Source organism: Coenobita brevimanus, chromosome 47, assembly GCF_032717465.1.
Source record: "Coenobita brevimanus isolate Jiangsu-jjx chromosome 47, ASM3271746v2, whole genome shotgun sequence".
NCBI classification, from domain to species: domain Eukaryota; kingdom Metazoa; phylum Arthropoda; class Malacostraca; order Decapoda; family Coenobitidae; genus Coenobita; species Coenobita brevimanus.
This window is the reverse complement of record NC_137000.1, coordinates 5,780,205-5,801,687: the sequence shown is the minus strand read 5'-3', so window position 1 is coordinate 5,801,687 and position 21,483 is coordinate 5,780,205. Positions and strand designations below refer to the sequence as shown.

The window sequence follows — 21,483 nt, the reverse complement described above, 5'->3', positions numbered from 1 at the left end:
TGCCCAGGTCTCACTACCATACAGCATTACACTCCTAACACATGCTGCATACAAAGATCCCTTAGCGTGTAGGGAGAGCCCTCCCAGTGTCAGGAGAGGCAAGAGCTCCCTGAACTTCTTCCAACCAATCCTCACCCTAGCCACAGAGCTAGGTGCAGCCCCACCTTCAGCACATAACATATCTCCCAAATAACAAAACTCTTCCACACACTCAAGGGACTCACTAGCAAGTTCAGTCATTTCACACCTGTTAAACTCCATCTGCTCTCCCCGACACACAGCACACAAAACCAGCATTATCTCACAGTCTACCTCTAATACCACTACATCTCTTATGCACCCACTTATCACAAACACTGCACAAGATGGAATTACTTCCCATGCCTTTTTGGCAGATTGCCCATGTCTGATAATTAATGTTCCAGTGCACATACAGATGTATACCACATCCTGTTGCTGGGTATTGTTTTACATCAACAGCTGTTGATCCAATTGACCGCATTGCCACCCAAAGAAAATTGGTGAATAAGAGACTTGGTCTTGATATTGCTGAGGCCATGGGAGTGGACACTCAGGGTATTGTGTCCAATGATGACCTAGCAGAATCACAGCTTGAGGTCATGACACCACTCACTGGCCAGGGCAAGGTATGATTGTCATGTTGGTATTTATATTGCTCTATGATTGAAGTAAACCAGTGGCCTTAATTCACATTAATGTAGTGTTGTACACGTTATTGCAGATTATCTTTACAGTTATAGTAACCTTTTACACAAATATTTTGATGTTTGAGCTATTAGAGTAACCCTTTTTGTAATCATGGCTTAGTGATTTTAATTTTTTCCTCCAAAATTCATGGTGTTTTGGGTTATTTAATGAACAGTTATTATGTACAGTACATTCTGTACTTATGCAGCAACTAAATTTGTTGGTTTCATTCCATATCACTGGTGTTTTTCATGTTCTTTTGTCATCATTTCTTACTGTTTTAGTATCCGATGAACCAGTGCATATAGATAAAAAATAGTACACATGGCTTACTCTACAAAGATATTTGATATGAAAGGCATCTTCAGTGTTGTATAAAAAAGATATTTACTTATTGTGCAGGAGAGTGTCGTGAGTATTGTAAAGAAAGAGATGAAGTCTGCAGGAATGAGCCTCAGCTCTAGAGAATTGAACCGTGCCCGCCGAAAAGCTCGCCTCCTTGCCAAGCAGAAGTCTGTTGATGTGTCAGATTGTGTAAGTTTCTTTTGGTAGATATTTTTCTTTTAATCTTTGGGTTTTTATATACCGTGTGCCTTTTGTATAACGATAGTAAAGTTAGAAATTTTCTTTTCTTTTGTAGCTTTTGCAGTTAAGAAAAAAAATGATGACTTGATATTCACTTCAGTCATGACTTGACACATGATTGTTTGGTATGTGATTGACTGCTATAACAGTCGCTAAAAACTCATTCCCAGTCTCAGGTTAACGATTGCGAAAATCATTTATACAATTTTTTTATGGCCACACATGATGATCCTGTGCAGATGTGCACCACCCCAGTAAGTTAACAGTCACACAATTGAGCCAAGATGGTCACCCTGTGTTTATACGTGCAGAACCCCCATCTGAGGCAATCTGTACAGTACATGCGTAATCCTTCCTGCCACCCCTTTGAAGACCCTATGTCACTCATCCACTCACATGTCCTGCAGCTGTGATTGTCTCCTTTGGGTTCCCTACTGTATGTTACATGACTGTCTTGCACATGCAGCACCATCAGGGCACCATTGCTATTGCAGAATAATAGTGCAAGTACACAATGAAAATGTGCAATATTAAGTAAAGGGATAACATTTTGAATGTGAAATAATGAAACTTGTTACTCGGAAAACGTGTCAGGTAATGGTGCTAACCTTAGTAAAATGCATGGCTCCGTTATGGTCACCAAGGGCAGGCCTAAATGGCGCCTTGCCCCTGATGTTGAATTGGACATTGTTAGCTCCATAAGGACAGGCAAGGGGCAAACAAGATTGCAGAAGCCCATAAGCTGTCCTATTTTACAGTCTCTGTCATAATAAAAAAAAAATCCAAGGCTGTCCTAGCTGCATCACAGAAAGTGCCCACTGTGATCGTGAAGTTCCTAACAAAAGCTAGTGATCCCATTATGGAGGAAATGGAGGGTCTCCTAGCACTGTGGGTTAATGAACTTAACTGAGTGAAACAGCCCCTGCAGCATAGCTTCATTTGCACATAGGCACCTGATCTGTCGAAGGATCTCAAGGAGAACAGGGGAGTGGAGGTAGGTAAAGGAACATTTCAAGGCCAGCACAGGGTAGTTCAAGTAGTTTAAGGTTCGGGCTGGCCTTAGACACGTGACCTTGTATAGGGAGGGTGCTAGAGCTGACCACATGGCAGCGGAGGCCTTCACTGTCCAGCTGAAGGCAATCATTGAGGAAGGGGGATACTTTCCAAAACTGATCCTCAACTTTGATGAAACGGGCCTGTTTTCGAAATGTATCTCCTGAAATGCCTACATCTTCCAATGTGTACTTGGCTTAAAGACAGTCTGGGACTGCCTCACCTTCCTCCTTGGTATGAATGAGGAAGAGTACCTTAAGCTAAAACCCTGGCTGTCTACCTTTGGGAGAACCCCAAGGTGCTGACAGGGTACATTATGGAGAACCTGGGGGTTATTTGGTAAAATAACCCCAGGGCTTTGCTGATCTCCACACACTGCTGATCCTGCATGGCAGGTTACCTGTCCCCCATCTGTGTGATTACGCCAGCTGGAACAGTTTGGCAAATTTCTTTCTCCTCCTTATGGACAGCATCCCAAGCCATCCTGATGACATGGAGTGGATGGACAACATCAAGGTGGTATACCTACCCCACCAACACAACGTCGTTGCTCCAGCCCTTGGACCAGGGGGTGATTGCCACCCTCAAAGCCCACTACCTCCATCACACCACATAACGAATAGTGAGGGTGAGCAAGTCCAGGGAAACTGACTCATTGTTCCTATTTTGTAAAAGGTATAACTTTAAGAAATGCCATCAATAACATCACAGTGGTGCTCAGCGTCGTCTGGAGGAAGGTATGGCTGGTGTGCATCCATTACTTCATGGGGTGGCCGGCGTTGTAGGTTATCCATCGTGAAATCCTCAACCTTTCCCATGAGGTAGGGTATGATGAGGTCCATGAGGCTATGTCCAAGAGTTCCTGGAGAGCCACACCAAGCATCTGTCCACAGAGGAGTATATTGAGCCAAGGGAAAAGGCGGCGTAGACATAGAAGGGTGGCAAGGACAGTGAGGAGGAGGAGGAGCTGGATTGTGTCCAGAACATCAGGACAATAAAGGAATTCCTGGCCAAGATTGATGATGCCATTGCCTTTATCCAAGACAAGACCCTACTCCCAGCGAGGAACGATGCAGTGACGTAAAGCATAGAGCAACACTTGAAGCAGTACAGAGAGCTCCTTCCCTCTTATGACAAGGACCAGCACTGAGGAAGAATGAGGCAATCAACAAGTGGGTTACAAACACCGTCCCCTGCCTCGTCTGCCCTCATCTTGTCTGCAATGTCTTCATTGCTGCTTGGTTTTCCCCTGTGCTCTCCTGTTGCCTCACCGCTATGCTTTCCCATCGCCTCACCACATCAGTCTCCTGCTGCCTCACTGCATCGCTCCCCACCCACCACACAGCTATGCTCTCCCTTGGCCTCACTGCTTTGCCCTCCCCATCACTCATCATGTCCTCCTGGTGGCATTGAGTGATTCCTCAAACCCCCCAGCTGTTTCCCAGCATCAAGGAATATCCTTGGTGATGACTGACCAGTCTGTGACATACCAGTACCTCAGGAGGGTGGCAGAAATGTTTTTTGAGATTAGGTTATGTGGTGCTTGACCCCAAATATGCAGTATATCCCCATTGATCCATCCATCCATCCATCATCCAGCCCTACACTGCCCCATGAGGAACATAGGAGCCCAGGGCTGGGCAGTTGGTCCAGACATTTAAGATGAGACAGCACCATCCCCATTGAACCTATGTAAAATTGACATCAGTTAATGATTTCTTGATATGTGATTGGTTCTTACTTAACCCAGTCATATATGGGTGATGACTGTATAATCTTCATTAATTTAATATCACCACCTTAACATTTGCTATAATCTGTAGGAGTTTGATAATTCCATATTTATACAGTTCTGGTGATTTATAAGCTGATCTACCATTATTCTTCATTTGTGCCAGCTAATGGGGATCTTTCAAAGTGCTGAGTCATCCCCAACTCTGTCTTACACCTTTCTTCTGCAGATTACCCTGCTTGTAATAATTGCAGATTATTTTTATTCCCATGTTGGACTGTGAAAGATAGTAATGATATATATATCACAGAAATTGCTAGACTGTTACTTAGAAAAATCATGACCAGTAGGAACGATTTTTTTGATTTGTGTAATTTTATGATTGAACACAAGTCTTTCACATCATCCATCCATCCATCCATCGTCCAGTCCTACATTGCCCCATGAGGAGCGTAGGAGCCTGGTGTTAGGCAGTTGGTCCCAACATTTAAGATGAGAGTGACCAGCCTCACTCATCCCTGAGTGGCATTACATGAGCAATCAACCCCAACCTCCCCATGGATATAAACCTTCACTGGCACAATGTGATTGGAATGCAATAATTACCCACTAAACCAGCAGGTGCCAAAATTTGGTTATACAGTAGGCTCACCCACTGCGCGTCATCACAGTGCATGATTCGCATTGTGAGAACAGTGTGGAAGAACCGTGATGCCGTAAGGGCTGTAGTGAAGACATATGGTGCCTCTGACCTAGACAGCTGTTTGCGGATGGGAAATCATGCGATGATACTAATGGAACGGTCTCTTGCCACCTTCATAATGAGGAAGGAGAAGGGAGGTGTTCCACTGAATGGCAGATTTATATGGAACCAAGCCCAGCTCTTTTACAAGGCAGCATCTTGCAAGTTAAATGTGGACAAACCTTTCAAGTCATCAGTTGGATGGCTGGACCTTTTTCTCAAGCGCAAGGAACTCCATCACGTCAAAGTGTCTGGTGAACGTGCCTCTGCCGACGAGCTGGCCGCGAGAGACTTTTCTTCAATATTTAGAGCGCTTCTTGAAGAGGGACAGTACACCAAGGACCAGACCTACAATGTCGACAACATGTCGTTATACTACAAGACCATGCCCAAATCAACTTACATCGCTAAAAGACGGAAACAGGCCCCTGGTCACAAGCTCCAGAAGTGTAAGATGACAGTAATGTTTGCTGTAAACCTGTCTGGGAGCCACAAGATGAGGCCAGTTGTTGTACACACAACTTCACACCCAAGGTGCTACAAAAACCTCACGAACATGGATGCAAGTGGCGTGTACTGGTACAGGTCTGCAAATGGTTGGATGGCCGGGAACATTATGTCAGACTGGTTAAGAAGGCGCTGTGTCCCTGATGCCAGGGCCAACTGTCGGTAACTGGGCATTCCTTTTAAAATGCTCCTTGTTCTGGACAGTGCACCAAGTCACCTTCCATACCTAGAGGATCTGCATAGGGATTGTTGTGTTGTGTTTCTGCCGCCCCGGATGATGTCACTAGTGCAACCACTGGATCAAGAACTGATTGCCACTGTGAAGCACTTCTTCCGTAAGCAAGTGTACAACTACCTACACAGAAAGACCGACACACAAGAGGAGCTTCATGCCCTATAAGAAGATCACAACGAAGACCTCAGTGAGGCACCTGCTCTCATTCCATCTCCGCCAGCAGCTGTATCCTGACACGCCACAGGTACCATGACTGTTGAGGCATTTTGGTGTCGTTTTACAGTGAAGGACACAGTTGAATTTCTCCTACAAGCCTGGCACTAGATTACACCTGCAACGGTGAACTATGCGTGGTGAATGCTTGTGCCTCACTTATGCACGACCCAGGAGACAGCCATTCAACCACTGGCCAAGGCTGAGGCAGCAACACTGACAGCAGCACAAGCTGTACCATGTTTCGAGGACGTTACATTGGCGGACATACGAGAAGTGTACGCTGCTAAATGAGGAACAGCCTCCCAAGGAAGTGTTGCAATGGATAAACGAGGCTGACTCAGAGCCCGATGCCAGGCAGAGTCAAGTTGAGCAGCCTAGTGTGATGGAGGGGAATACAGAGCTGTGTTTGTCAAGAATAAGCAAGATCCTTGCTGCCATGGATAAGCTCATTGAAGAGGTGAAGGAACAGGGAGTGAGCAGCCTAAGAACGAAGGAAGTTCTGGTTGGTATCGACAAACTCTTCCGTTTCTACACAGACAGGCTCAGGCAAGAAATAAACAGAAGAAGACAGACGCTCATAACAAGTTAGTGAAATTGAGGAACCAGCTACATCGTCTGCTCCTGTTCCTGTTGAGGATGAAGAGGATGCAATGTCAGAAGTGTCAGCATTGGACTTCGAGGGGTTTATGACCGAAGTGAGTGACTGTGAGGCTCCTGGGGAAGGTGCTCAAGAGGAGTCTGTGGAGGGAAGTGTTGGAGCGGCAGGGGGTGCGGCACTGTAAGTATTGCCGTGCCTCGGAACCCCTGTTATTTAAGTCCATCAGGGCTGTTGCCTACTGTTGTTAAGGTGACTACCCATATTTTTGTTATTGTAGCTATATCTGTAGTACAGTGTCTGAAAAATTTGACCTTTATTATGTCTCTAAGGGCCAAAAAATGTCCAGGTATGAGGGGGTACCGCCCATATGAAGCTTTTCCCATAAGATTATGTATTCTCGGTGTGCGAGGTCGTGGACCGCCCAATCTCTCGCGCACTGTGAGAGCCTACTGTATGGTTACCACCCAGCGTAGTAAGTGGTATCTTGGTGTACAGGAAACCATTTGGCATGTCACTCAGTGTAGAGTCACCCACAGGCAGAAGGAAGAGGAAAGAATAAAGGAAAGAAAGACAGAAGAGGGAGTGTAAAGTCACTTGTAGGCAGAAGGACAAAGAAAGAATGAAGGAAAGAAAGACAGACGAGGATGGGAGGAAAGAAGGATGGAGGAGAGGAAAGGGAAAACACCCCACAGCAGCTTCATACAGAATTACTTTTATTTGAAATTCTAACTGGTCACATACTGTATATTAAAAATTGATTATAATTCATAAGTAACTTAATCTTCGTAGACAGTTCTTGTAATATCCAAAATTTAATATTTTGCAAATTAAAGTCTTGTAACAAATTGTAAAGATACTCTGGCATGCACATTAATGGGGCATTCCTGAATGTAAGAAAAGACCCCCACATGTTTGCCAGAACACACTAATGGTACCCCATCAGTACCAGAGCTGAGCTTGCTTTGTCTGTCTTTAGCTAATACAGTAATCTCTGCACTATCTGGACTCCCCACTTACTGGACATTTTGGGCCCGGGCCTTTGGAACCCAGAAATGGCCAAAAAACAAAGAAAATGAATAAAGAAAAAAAACAACACTTTTTTCAACCGTATTTTGAAATTGGCCCGCAGCGCTGACCAACTGTGTTTACCTTCACTGCTTGCTTCCCCCATCCCTCCAGGCATCCCCAGTTACCACCTAACTACCATCCTGACTAGATGCTCATTCAGTGGTTTCACACATGCTCGTTTTTGTGAATAAACTACAATACGGTACCTCGCCACTAGACCACATGGGAATTTACAGTGTTGTGCAGTGTTCTGAAATTAGAATTCAGAGTGCAAAGATTAAGTACAGAGTGTAAACTGGTGGTTGAAACTGATGTGGTGCAATCAAGAACAGTATGTGCACTGTTAAACAATTATAACTCATAGTGCAAACAATTAAGTGCAGCACAACACTGAAATATTAAATGTGCTTCAAGAGCATTTTTACCACTGCCAGAGCCTTAGAGGAGGCAGGTTAACCTTCGTAACAAACGGCCACGGGCGTGTTGTAAGTACCCTATACACTACTGAATAATTTCCATATTCACTTCTAATTCCTCATTCTCTGGTTCCTCTTCATTTATTTCATACTTTCTGTCCCTTATTTGTGTGAATAGGGTCTTAAGTAGGTGCCATGAATGTCCGGTAGAGAGTTATGTAGGTGGTTTTCTGAGTTAGGCTGGGTTAGGGTCCATAAGTACCAGTCCAGGAGGCAGGGGCCTACTTTCCAGACATGCCTGTGGCTCTGTTACATTGGATAGTGGAAGGATTACTGTATTGCACAGTATTTGAGAAGAATATAAACCATATCGAAGGAGTTAAATGTAATAACTCAAAGTCGGAGGCTGCCAGATTAACTCAAGAATTGCTTATCAGCCTTCATTATTATCTATGTCCTTAGTAACAAGGGCAAATACAGAGTAGCCACCATTCCTCTTTTTTTTTTTTTTTTTTTTGCGAGCCACAGCTCAGGCTGGGTAGCGTTGCATTTTGAACCACAGCTCAGGCTGTTCATCACTGTAAACAACTCAACCCCTATGCAGACTTATGCATGGAGCTACACAAAAACGGAGAGAGAGAGAGATTTTTTTTTTCTTTCATCAGATGATGTCCTTGATGTTTATCTTCAAGTTTATAATAAACAAAAACAATTTTTTTATTTTTTATTTTTTTTTAAACTACTCCCGTACAAAAATTTACACATGACCCAACACGAAGATGGAGAGAGAGAGAGAGATTTTTGTTTCTTTTCCCCAGATAATGCCCTGGATGTTTATCTTCAAGTTTATTCATCCATCCATCCATCATCCAATCCTATGTTGCACCATGAAGAGCTTAGGAGCCTGGGGCTAGGCAGTTGGTCCTGACATTTAAGATGAGAGTGACCAGCCTCACTCATCCCTGAATGGCATTACGTGAGCAATAAACCCCAACCACCCCTTGGATATAAACCTTCACTGGCTCAATCCGATTGGAGCGCAATAATTACTCACTAAACCACCAGGCGCCAAAATTTGGTTATATGGTTACCACCCAGCGTAGTAAATGGTTTCCTGGTGTACAGGAAACCATTTGGCTTGTCACTCAGTGTAGAGCCACCCACAGGCAGAAGGAAGAGGAAAGAATGAAGGAAAGAAAGATAGAAGAGGGAGCGTAAAGTCACCCGTAGGCAGAAGGACGAGGAAAGACCGAAGGAAAGAAAGACAGAAGAGAATGGAAGGAAAGAAGGATGGAAGAGATGACAGGGCAGACACCCGAGAGCAGCACTACATCGAGTGAGTGGATGGTGAGCGCCCCACTTCAAGTTTATGATAAAGAAAAACAAAAAAAATGTCCTTCGTTTTCTGCTCACCAGGGGATGGGATAGAAAAAGGTAGTTGCGCAGTCCACGGGTTAATATCTGTTATGATATTTTGAAAGCATACCACGTTGAGTACACCGCTTCCCGTTCGATCAGCGAAGTTAAGCAACGTTGGGTCTGGTTAGTACTTGGATGGGTGACCGCCTGGGAACACCAGATGCTGTTGGCATCCCTACGTCAAAGTGGGGTTGGTGGAGGATTAGTGCCCCTCCCTGTAAAACAATTAACTCTAAGCCCTTGGCCACCCTGTCTGGGATACATGGCGTCTGGCAATGAATGAATGAATGAATATCTTTCTTCCATCAGTTGATGTACTTGGGGAATAATATTAATGACTTGTACTGTAACATGGCTGGTGTGCTTGAGAGAGAGGGGATGAGAGAGAGAGAATAAAAACTGTACCTGAAGGCCTTCATTGTTACTGATACAACCTTGCCATCACCCTTTGAATTGCATTTATGGCAAAATTACGTGACTCAGCTGGGTTTTAATAGAATAATACCTCGCATTAAATAGACATGTAAACTAAAAGTTGCAGCCTAAAGGTTTAGAAAAATAAGATCTTGAGAATTGAAGGTACAAAGTCTATGTATATTGTTTTAATATTGACAGTTTTTCACCAACTAATGTTCAAGAGGATGTTACGGTAAGGTGTAATACAGGATAGGATGAAGTACCAAGTCTTCAGTGCAATTTAGAATTTTACGATCCCTTCATTTCCTTCCTTCATTTTATACAAGGGATGGAAAAACAAACTGCACTGAATGTAACAAATGAAGATCAGGGAGAACCCAGTTTGTGCATCTGAATGAGAATGATGTCATAGCTTAGCACTTTCAGGCTCCTACGCTCCTCATGGGGCAACGTAGGATTGGATGATGATGATTTATTGTACTGTTATCAAATGATTTTACCCTATTTAGAACTCATAGCGAAGGGGGTTAATGAAGGCATTATGCAGTTTAGAGGCTCCCTAGAGTTGAACAATATCATCGGGATACAAAAAATGATCTGTCTATCTATAGCCAGGCACAATAATCCCTAAAGGGGTGGCTGTTTGTCAAGTTAGTTGTTTTACAGGAAGGGGCACTAACCCTCTGCCAACCCACTTGTTGACAAATGGGGAATGTGTATGAGTTGGTTTTGAATAGTTTACAGGAAACCATTTGGCTTGTCACTCAATGTAAAGCCACCTGAAAAGGAAGGAAGAGTAATAAAAAGTGACAGGAAAGATAAGAGAAATGGGAAGAAGAGGGCAGACACAGAAAATGAATGATCAAGATGAAGGAAGAAGCAGGCAGCACTACATCATGTGAGTGGATAGTGATTGCCACCACAAATAAAATATTATGTCATCAGAGTAAAGGGTTTAACTCAGTCAAGCTCAGTAAGCCACTCGCACTTTAGGCTAACTTGTGTTTTTTTTTTTCTTTTTCTCATACAAGTCAAGGTACACAGTAAGAATCAGACAAATATTGGGCCTCAGAACCTTAATCACTGCAGTTCTGCATAGGGTAGGGATGATAAAATGTTGAGAAATTAGTCACTCCTTAGCAATGACCCTAGGTCCACTTCCAGTGACAGCTGGTGAAAACCGAGGTATGTCTTTTACTTTGTTGCGAACTGGTCTGAATTCTGGAAAGAAATTTCAAGTGGTGGTGTTTGGTAAATATTGAATTTCAGACAACTAGGGCAATGACAAGCTTTAGTAAAGCACCACTCTTAATTAGAAATATGATATGAGTGTACAGGTACCAGTATATATGTTGGCCAGTTCCACTTAACTAATTAGTAGTGTTGTATACAGTAACAAACTAATTTTTTTTACTTTAAGGGATTGCCAGATGGAAGTCGAATTTATGCAGATGCAAAATAGCCTGTCATGAGCATTTATTCCTTTTTTTGGTATTTTATATTGAGTATTTTAGTGACAAGTGGTTTCTTACCAGATCTCTTAAGTTTAAACAGATATAATAATCATAGTAGTTACATTACAGTTTTGGGCATAGGAATGACTTAGGCTTGCCAGCTAGGTAGCAGACAACATTTAGAAAGTCTCCCATTAAGGAACAGAGAGATAAGATAATTGAAAGGTTAGAATTTCCAGTTATTCTCATGTATAACAAGTTTCTTTAACCTGTGGCTTGCACAATTACCTTTTTTTATCCCACCCTGTGGTGCACAGAAAAGAAGGAAAAAAGTTTTTTAGTTTTTATTATAAACTTGAAGATAAACATCCAGGGCATCATCTGGTGAAAAGAAAAAATCTCCCACTCTCCGTCTTTGAGTAGGGCCATGCATAAGTTTATGTACGTGAGTAGTGAAAAAATGAAGATTTTTTTGTTTGTTTATTATAAACAAGAAGATAAACATCCAGGGCATCATGTGGTGAAAAGAAAAAAATCCCTCTCTCTCTGTCTTTGCATAACACCATGCGTAAGGTTGCATAGGGGTTGAGTTGTTTACGGTGATGCACAGCCAGCACAACCTGAGCTGTGGCTTGCAACGTGATGCTACCCAGCCTGAGCTGTGGCTCGCAATCCACGGGTTAACATTGCAGTAAATTGAGGAGTATCAGAATTAATAATCATGGAACCTGTTAATTTTTTCATACCATACTGAGTGTCTGCTGTGATAATGAAATAATTAATATTTTATGTGGGTTTAGGTTGATGATGGTCCTGAACGTAAGCGAGCTCGAGTATGCAGCGTTGTTTGTGATGATGGCGCGAGTGATGAGGAGGACCGTATGGTGGTGGATGAAGGACAGCCTGTGCTACATCTCCAAGATCAGGTTGGTTTCATACTCGACATACACTTGGTTGGTGTGGAGAGGAATGTATCTCTGTGGCAGCACCAATATAAACTGATGGCTCCACTGCTGGATATTACAAGCATTTCTTAACCCCTCCCTATCCTTGAAAGGAGGATAGTTGAGTGAGCTTGTAGCCCACTGAATTCATGTCCAGATGAGCATATGTCCATAACAGCAACAGCAATCTAAACTTAGGTACATAAGACTCATGAGTACCCAAGTTATCCACTTTCTCTCCTGAAATTGAGATGAAGAAGTATTAAAAAAAAAGAAAGTAAGAAAGAAAGAAAAAAAAAGTGCAAAAAATAGAACTATCAAACAGCATGCTAAGTAAAGTAGGGCACATTGTCATTTACATATTTTTCAAGCCCTTAATATTCTGGCTTAGTCTCACAAGGAAAATGTCTCTGCACATTTTTTCTGATTAGATGGTCTTCATGCACCTATGTGGTAGCCATTTAATCAGCTATAAAGAGAAGGCTGCATGAGGGTGTTGTGGTACTGACTGCGTTATATGGGGTTGGAACATGGAATATGGATGTAGCAGATAGGAAAAGTTTGAATGTAATGGAGATGAGGTGTCTGAGGAGTATGTGTGGAGTGACGCGTATGGATCGAGTGAGAAATGATGAAGTGCAAAGGAGAACTGGAGTTGTTCGGGAGATGTATGGATTGAGTGAGAAATGATGAAGTGCGAAGGAGAACTGGAGTTGTTTGGGAGATGGCTGATCGAGTTGAGCAGAGGGTGTTGCGATGGTTTGGGCTTGTGGAGAGAATGGATAATGAGTGATTGGTGAAAAATATAACTAGATCTGATGTGAGAGGTGTAAGGCTGAGAGGGAGACCATGAATATGATGGATGGACAGTGTGAAGGGAGCGTTGGATGCGAGAGGGATGTCTGTTGAGCAAGGAAGAGTGGCTGTGAGTGACAGAAATAAATGGAGAGAAATTGTGAATGAATAAATGATGACGCAGCCCTGAGGGGATATTCTTCCGCATTTGGTCCGATCAGCTGATCAGGTCAGGTGCGGGTAAGGAGATGGGTCTATTATGATGTGACGGGTAAACCAGCTCTGCTGTCGGGCCCTGCTGCGGATGTCACTGATTGCACTGCGCAGTTGACCCTCGTCCGGTGTGGTGTGGTGAGGATCTGTCCCTTCTCCCCTTTGGGGCTGAGATGCAAATGAGTGTGTTTGAATGGATGAGTGAATTGGGAGTGTGTCATCCTGTCTCGACTACCTCCCTTTCCTTGGGGGAAGCAGCCTAGGTATATAGACAGATAGATAGATAATATTTTGAAATTGCTGGCTTACCCATATCATCTGGAATATTTATTTTTATGTCATGCATCCTTCCATTTTTGATCTGATGTCATATCCATAGAATCTTTACCATCCTTGTCTCATTTTATTGCATAGTTTTTGGCCTTATCAATTGTCTGGACTACAAGGCTATAGACTGACAAATTCCTCCCCCCCCCACCCCCCACACAAACCCATGTCCACTCACCCACATAGCCAGAGGAGGACATCAAAGGTCAGTTGCAGTCTGTCAAACAGAGTGCAATGCATGTTTGCTTCAAGAGCCCAGGGGCCTATACTTCCCCTAGTTCTCTTTGTTATTCTCCCTCTCCCTCTACCTTCTTCAAATACCTTCTCCTCAGCAAGGTCTTTATTTCACAGAGGGGTGAGTCTATTGGTAGAATATCTTTGACCCACCAGTGACTCCCCAGGCTGGCCCCTGGACCATTTTTTTCAGATTTCGGCAGTTGATTTCTTTTTTATAAAGATGTGATGAGAATCATCTGCTGCACCTGGCAATGTGTTTTTTAGCTTCCTAAATTTGTCCCGTGATTAACTATGATTCGCAAAAAAAATTCATAAAATTACTGGATGTGCCATTAACCCCTAGGATACGCAATTCGATCAACCATACTGCCATGAAAATCTGTATATGGAGCCAATTTTTTGACTCCTACGGAAGTAAAAAGTTTTATGCCCAAGGTTTAGAGCCTGAATTTACACACCTTGTGCCATGAATCAGAGCCTGTCAGAGTTTAAAAAAGTTACCCTTCCAGCTGGGGTGATTCCAGTTTTCTGTGCACTCCCACCCCATCCCTCCCTCATTCCTCCCGTCCCACGACCTTCTTCACCCACTCCCATCACCCCCCTCTCTTCCTTCCCTCCCCCCCTACCCCCTACCCCCCCTTAAGAATTTTCCAGCTCATTTTTTTTTTTTTTTCCCTTAAACAATAGCATGCACAATAATTATGTTGGTGTTCCTCACTCACTCCCAATGCCCTTCTCCTCCAACACTTCTCCCCTCCCCACCTTCCCTCCCCTCCTTCCCTCCCCTCATCCCCTTCCCTCATGGCTGTGTAGCTGTCAAAATTTAAAAAAAAAAAAAAATTGAGCAAAAGCATGCAAAATCTTTTTCTTGGTGTTACACACTCTAGCACCCACTCCCCCTCATCATTCTCCCCTCTTCCCTCACCCCTTCCCCTCCATCCCCTTCCCTCAGAACTGTCAAATCAAGTAGCCGTAAGAATATCAAGGGGGAAAAAAAAAAAAAAAGCTAAAGCATGCAAAATAATGATAATGGTGTAAATGGTGTAAGAGAAAGACAAACACACAAATACCATCCATCCATCCATCATCCAATCCTACATTGCCCCGTGAGGAGCGTAGGAGCCCAGGGCTAGGCAGTTGGTCCTGATATTTAAGATGAGAGTAACCAGCCTCATTCATTCCTGAGAGGCATTACATGAGCAATCAACCCCAACGATCCCTTGGATATAAACCTTCACCAGCTCAATCCGATTGGAGCGCAATAATTACCCACTAAACCACCAGGTGCCAAAATTTGGTTATATGGTTACCACCCAGTGTAGTAAACGGTTTTCTGGTGTACAGGAAACCATTTGGCATGTCACTTAGTGTAGAGTCACCCACAGGCTGAAGGAAGAGGAAAGAATGAAGGAAAGAAAGACGGAAGAGATAGTGTAAAGTCACCCGTAGGCAGAAAGACAAGGAAAGAATGAAGGAAAGAAAGACAGAAGTGAATGGAAGGAAAGAAGGATGGAGAGGACAATTTATTATTATAAAAAACAAACATTACTAGCATTTACAGGAAACATTACAGTATACTGTATACATGGAGATTCACAAAAAAAAATGAAAAAACATACATTCTATGTTTAATGCATCAGTGTATACAATTACACAAACAGTAATCTTGTATTGAATGAAAACACGTGACATGAATAGTAACAATGACATATAACACTCATGGTGGGGGGGTGGGGGGGGAGAGTTGTAAGTGGACAGCATACTACAGGGAGAGGGGGGGGGAGAGGCTTGGAGGGGTGGTATGGGGGCATAGAGGTGGGAGACTGACACCACAAGGCAAAGAGGACTGGTCAAGAAGGAGTACAGGGGTGTGGAGGGTGGGTAGTGGGGGATATAACCCTCCCCAGGGAGACAGGGAGGGGGGGAAAGGGGGGGCAACCACAGTGGCATGATGGAGGATGGTGGAGGAGAGGAAGGGAGAGAGGGAGCGGGAGGCACTCAGAGGCGAGAGAGGGGGAGAGGGAACAAAGGTATTGGGGTTGAGGAAGGTGGAGAGAGGGTGGTGGAGGAGTCACCCCTCCCCCACTATGGGTAGGGGCCCGGATCCTTCCCCCTTCCCACTCAGGACTTAGTTCTCATTGGTTTGCATCAATATACGTCACAATCGGGCCAAAGCCTAGCGTGTGCAGTTTTTTCAAAGGCTCCTCTATCGATCGCATTTGGTATCCTGCATAATCCTGAAAACGGATGTCAGTCCTGTTAGTACTTTAAGGGTTAACATGTAAAGTTATAGGCAATAACATCTGAGATGAACTGACTGCCTGAGTGCCTGGGATGGTAGTAGTAGTAACAGTTGTTCCCTAGGAAGTCTGGCCGAACAGCCGCGAGTCCCTAAGGAAGGCCATGGCTGAGACTGGGCTTTCCCACAGAGCTTTCAAAGAGTGTGTTGTGTTGTTGGTGTAGGTGATTGTGTGCAATGCAGTCTTCCATAATGTGCTTAATCGTATGGGGTGCTGTGTTACATCCTGGACAGCCATCAGTGACGGAGTCATCCAGCCTCGTCTGGTAACCTAAGAGGGCTGGCTGATGCCCACATCTCAGCCTGGCCAGGTGAACCCTGTCTTCATGAGGGAGATAGAATTCAGAAGGGTGGATGTCAGGAGGCCGTGCATGTAGGTGTGTGTTGTCTTTAAGTGACTGAATGGAGCAGCGAGTGATTTGAGTACGGATATGCTTCTGGAAGCAGGTCATAGATGGGCAAGGGAGGAGAGTTGACAGTACTGTATTTGTGTATGATATCGTGTGCTGGGCATTGTTTTGATGTTCCTTGGTGTGTGTGTGTGTGGATGTGCTGCCATGTAGTGTAGTGGATGTTGTGGGGTTGTGGAGGCTGCAGCGAGAATTTGGGTGGCTCTCATGTCTAGATGATCCTTGACTTTGAGGACTTTGGTTTCTTGATGTAGGTGGTCTGTGGGTGTAGTAGCTGTGCAGTCTGTGATTATTTTTAGGGCCTTGTTCTGTATGGTCTGTAGAGTGTTGTAGTGTGTTTTAGTGAGGTTAGGAGCCCAAGCAGGGCTTGCATAATTCATCACTGAATGTATATATTGTCTATATACTGTGGTGGTGGTTTCTTTATGTCCAATTGTTGTATGAGCAAGTGACCTCAAGGCATTGAGTCTTGGTGTTGTTTTATTTTTAATGTTTGTGATGTATTGTTTAAATGACATTAATGTATTGTATATCACACCAAGGATTTTGTGTGTGTGTGTGTGTGTGTGTGTGTGTGTGGTAGGGGAGTGTTGTTTATGGTGAGGTGTGGAATGTGACTATGTTCTGCTGTCCAGTTTGTGAGAAAGGTCACTGTAGATTTGGCTGGGGCTATTTTGAGCCTGTTTATGGTGAACCATTCGTGTAGTGTGTTGAGGTAAGGTTGGAGGATGTGTGCAGCTGTGTTTGCATTTTGGTGTGTACATGTAAGTGTTATGTCATCTGCATTGGAAGCTATGTGTATCTATGGTGTGTTAGTTGTGGGTATGTCATGCATGTAGAAGTTAAAGAGTGTAGGGGACAAAACAGATCCTTGGGGGACGCCATTTGTGAAGTTTCTGATGTTCGATGACTGACCGGCAAATGTTACATGTGCACATCTGCCTGCTAAGTAGTTTGTCAGCCATCTTTTTGTGTTATTGTGCATGTTTGTGTTGAATATTTTGTTTGTGAGGTTGTGGCGGGGGATGACATCAAAAGCTTTGTTATGTCTAGTGTGACTAGGAGTGTTCTGTGTGGTGGCCTAGCTGAATTCCTGCTATCAAAAACTCTCTGTGTAAGGTCTGTAAGAAGAGTGTTTGTGGAGTGTTGTGATGGGGCTAGGGGGGGGTGAGGTGTAACTAGTTGTAGTACCAGTTGTTCAGTGACTTTGGAAGGGGTGCAGAGGAATGTGATGGGGTGGTGTGAGGAAGGTAACATGGGGTCTTTGTTGGGTTTAGGGATAGTGATGATGCTTGGGATGGTAGAGTAGGGTTGTGTAAATGTACCAGCGATCTTCTTTCCCTCCCCATAATTGTTGCATTTTTTTATAAATTGCAGTAATTCGACATTTGGCACTGGAGGGCATTGCTTGACACCAGCGGCAAGTGAAAGGTTAAGAGGGGTTAGCCTATTGGTAATGCATTTGTGGTGTCACTCCTATCCTGTGTACACATCAAAGCCATGTCACCAACACACTGTCAAAATTTTCCTGACCAGTGAAAGGCTATATAATTTTTCTCATCAGTACTCCCTCATTGAGACAGTCTGGTCATCCCAAGAGTGATACCAGGCTGGTTGTATGTGCCCTTCTCAGTGCTGATAGGTGTCATGTGGTGAATGTTAGTGCCAAGGTATTAGACCTACTAGTGTTGTGCTGTGATAATAATGAGGGTGTATTAAGTGGTAGGTGGTCACTGGAAATTCCGTAGTCTTTTCTCTCACAGGCATTTTATTTTGTGGTGTGAAAGATCGATGAATGAGAATCCTACTACCTTTTGCATCTTGTAAACAAGTTGTGTTATAATTACCCCAATAAAATTGCGAATATTCCCTTATACTGTTCATTTCCTACATTTTGTAGAATAAGTTAATTAAGTTTGATTAGTGAAATGATAATTACTGTTAATGAGACAAATCAGTGAGACATTCAAAGTGAGAAGTGTGAATGTTGGGGATAGGGTTACGAGAGGAAATACCTGAGATATGGTCATAGAGTATGACCTCAGGGATAAGGGACTGAATCAGGAGGCTGCCAGAGATTTAGCAGCGTAGAGAGCCACCATTAGGTGATCAAGGCCTATGCACACATGTACGTTGGAGCCTTTATAAATGAAATAAAATGAATATAATTGGAGGTAGGATCATACACAGGTTAAGGTGCAACTTAGCCCTGCCTGAGCTACCTGTCCTAATTGGGAATAAAATCATTTATAAGAGATAATGAAAAGAGAAGAAACCCCCCCATGTCCATAGCATCCATCTATCTTCTTGACTTATCACATCTCCTTCCACCTTCAAAATCACTTGACATGAACTTTTTCTACCATTCAGTCTATAGCCATTCATTCTTTATGACCCTATCATCTCATGTCCTTTTAACAGTAAGCTTCTTTAATCCCTGTATCCCATAATCACTTATGGACTATACTGTATCCTGTCCACCCTATGTATCCCACATACAGTACATTCCTTAACAGTTCCCTTTCCATTGCTCTGATTTAGGATTATTCACACATGCCACACCAGTGGCTCATACCCGTATATTAATATAGGCACTAACACTATAGCCAGACACCTTATCCTGTATTGGGTGACCACAAACAAATTGCTTCCCTGCCACCCTGTCCTTCACTGTTTGGCTGCCCTCTCTCCAGTGCACCTCCCCTCCATATATTTTTCCACCCCATCCCTTCATTTCATTCCCAGTCAGTTCTGCACTAACACACCATGTACACTGTATTCCATTTGTAGTGTCCATACTCAGTAATGTGCTTGTTACCAGTGTCTTCATAACACCAGCCATGTTTCATGTTTAACCCCTGCTTGCTGGCTTCTTTTGGTGTGGCTGCCCCTTCAGTAGGGCATTATTTCCCAAAATAGCCTTATTTCAAACCTTCATATCTGGGAAAGTATAGTAGTTAGGGAAACAAATTATACACCACATTCCTCACCAACTCTTCTTTTTGCGAATGAAATCATTCGCAGGTCTGGAGATAGTTGTGTCGATGAGTAAGGACGTGAAGATGAGTAACTTTTGGCACTCAAAGCAGGATGTCTTCGTGCGTGTGCGTGCGGCGCCAACTTTGGCTTCACTCACAACATGATAACTTCTCCATTACCAGATAAACAAGAAACATTGGCGTCCAAGGCACGCCCTGTGGCACTATCACTGAGCCCTTTTGTAGTATCCTAGGAAAGAGGCTTAGCAGGGGTGGATGAGACAAGGGGTCTGCATGAGGGGGGAATGGAATCGGATGAGAAGTTTCAGAAAACATCGTTCAGCACCAGGCTAAGTCATAGAGAAGACTGAGATACGCTTGCATGAGGTAACTGGAGTCTCTCCCTACCCTTTGGTGACGAGATCAAGTGGCAGCCACTTCAAACTGTGACGGGAATACGTTTGTGGTTCCCACCAACACCCAGCGGGCTCTCTTGACCTATTTTGCGTTGGTCCTGACTGATGCCCAGCGGATAAGGGTTAAACCACTGTACTGTCCACTGGCTTTACATATTGTGGTGCAAAAAATTTGACATGCTAAAGTGTGGTTGGCCTAAGCTAACTGGTACTGGTGTTCATGACTGTTCATACTATTTATTCCTTGTTTAGTTGAGTACAGGGTACTGTATGCTACAACATAGCCTATCACAGGCATCATTTATCTGACAGTGGTGAATTGCCAACAGTTAACTTCCATCTCTGATGTGTTTATTGTGAACAGAGTAATGTGGAGTGGCCCTTGGAGGTATTTTGTGAGAGCCTGGCTATGGAGTTGTTCAGTGCTGCATGGGAGACACGCCATGGTGTTGCTACTGCTCTCAGACACCTCATCAGAGTTCATGGACACGGCGGAGGCAAAACTTCGTATCAGACAAGGGCCCAGGTCAGACACAACACAATTTTGCATGAGTAAAATCATATCTAGTAGAGAGTGGAAAGGTTACAAGAAGATGAGAAAAAGGCAGAGTATAAGAGAGAAGTGGAGGAACGATTGAGCAAATATGAATTGGAGCAGATGGGAGACGTGGAAGGTGTGTGTAGCATATTTACAGAAGATATATGTGCAGCATGTGATGTGGTGTGTGGAAGGAAGAGAAGACGGAGGGGGGTGCAAGGAACAGCGTGGTGGACTGAAGAGGTGAAACAGGCTGTGGCACAAAAGAAGAAAGCATACAATGAATGGATGAGAAATAGGGGCGTGGAAGAAGTTGAGAGGCGGAAGAGAGAGTTATATGTAGAAAGAAAGAGAGAGGTGAAAAGATTAGTAAGAGAGAGTAAGAAGAGAGTGGATGAGGAATTTGGAAGGAATTTGAGTGTAAATTGGAGGGACTGTAAGAAATTGTTCTGGAGAGAGGTGAAAAGAGTAAGACAGGGTGGAAGTGAAGTTAGGAGGGGAGTGAAAGATAGAAATGGTAGATTACTAGTGGAGAAGGGAGAAAAAGTGAGCAGATGGAGAGAACACTTTAAGGAATTGTTGAACGTAGAGGATGGAAGTAATGCGAGTATAAGTGGCTGGGGAATGGCTGGGAGAAGGAGGGAGGTGAGAAGACAGGAAGAAATCAGTAGGATGGAAGTTGTGGAAGCAATGAAGAAAGTTAAATTGGGGAAAACCCCAGGAATTGATGGAGTATGTGGTGAAATGCTGAAGCATGGGGGAGAGATAGTAGTAGAATGGATGTGGAAGATGTGCAGATTGGCCTGGGAGGGTAGAGTCCCGGAGGATTGGAAGTCAGGTATAATTATTCCCTTGTACAAAGGAAAAGGGGGAAAAAGAAGTGTGTGGTAATCGTAGGGGCATTGGTCTTCTTAGTATAATAGGAAAAGTGTATGGTAGGATACTTATTGACGGAGTTAGAGAAAGAACAGAGAAATTAGTTGGAGAAGAACAGGGAGGCTTTAGGAAGGGAAGAGGTTGTGTAGATCAGATATTCATTCTTAGATCTTTAGTGGAAAAGTTTCTAGAGAAGGGAAAGAAGTTGTATGCGGCTGTCATGGATTTGGAGAAAGCATATGACAGGGTGGATAGACAAGGATTGTGGAAAGTGTTAAGAATATATGGAGTAGATGGGAA

The 21,483-nt window shown here is 43.7% G+C and overlaps 1 protein-coding gene and 1 pseudogene across 1 annotated transcript in view; both read left to right on the top strand.

Moving 5' to 3' along the window:
- Positions 1-21,483, top strand: part of Hel89B (histone acetyltransferase 1) — a 161,048-nt gene that overhangs the window by 15,688 nt on the left and 123,877 nt on the right. The window contains exons 3-6 of the mRNA XM_080271725.1: positions 481-647; positions 1,111-1,242; positions 11,951-12,071; positions 20,132-20,295. Coding sequence (XP_080127851.1) covers positions 481-647; positions 1,111-1,242; positions 11,951-12,071; positions 20,132-20,295 — 584 coding nt within the window. The remainder of the gene's footprint in view (positions 1-480; positions 648-1,110; positions 1,243-11,950; positions 12,072-20,131; positions 20,296-21,483) is intronic.
- Positions 9,333-9,452, top strand: LOC145399167 (5S ribosomal RNA; annotated as a pseudogene).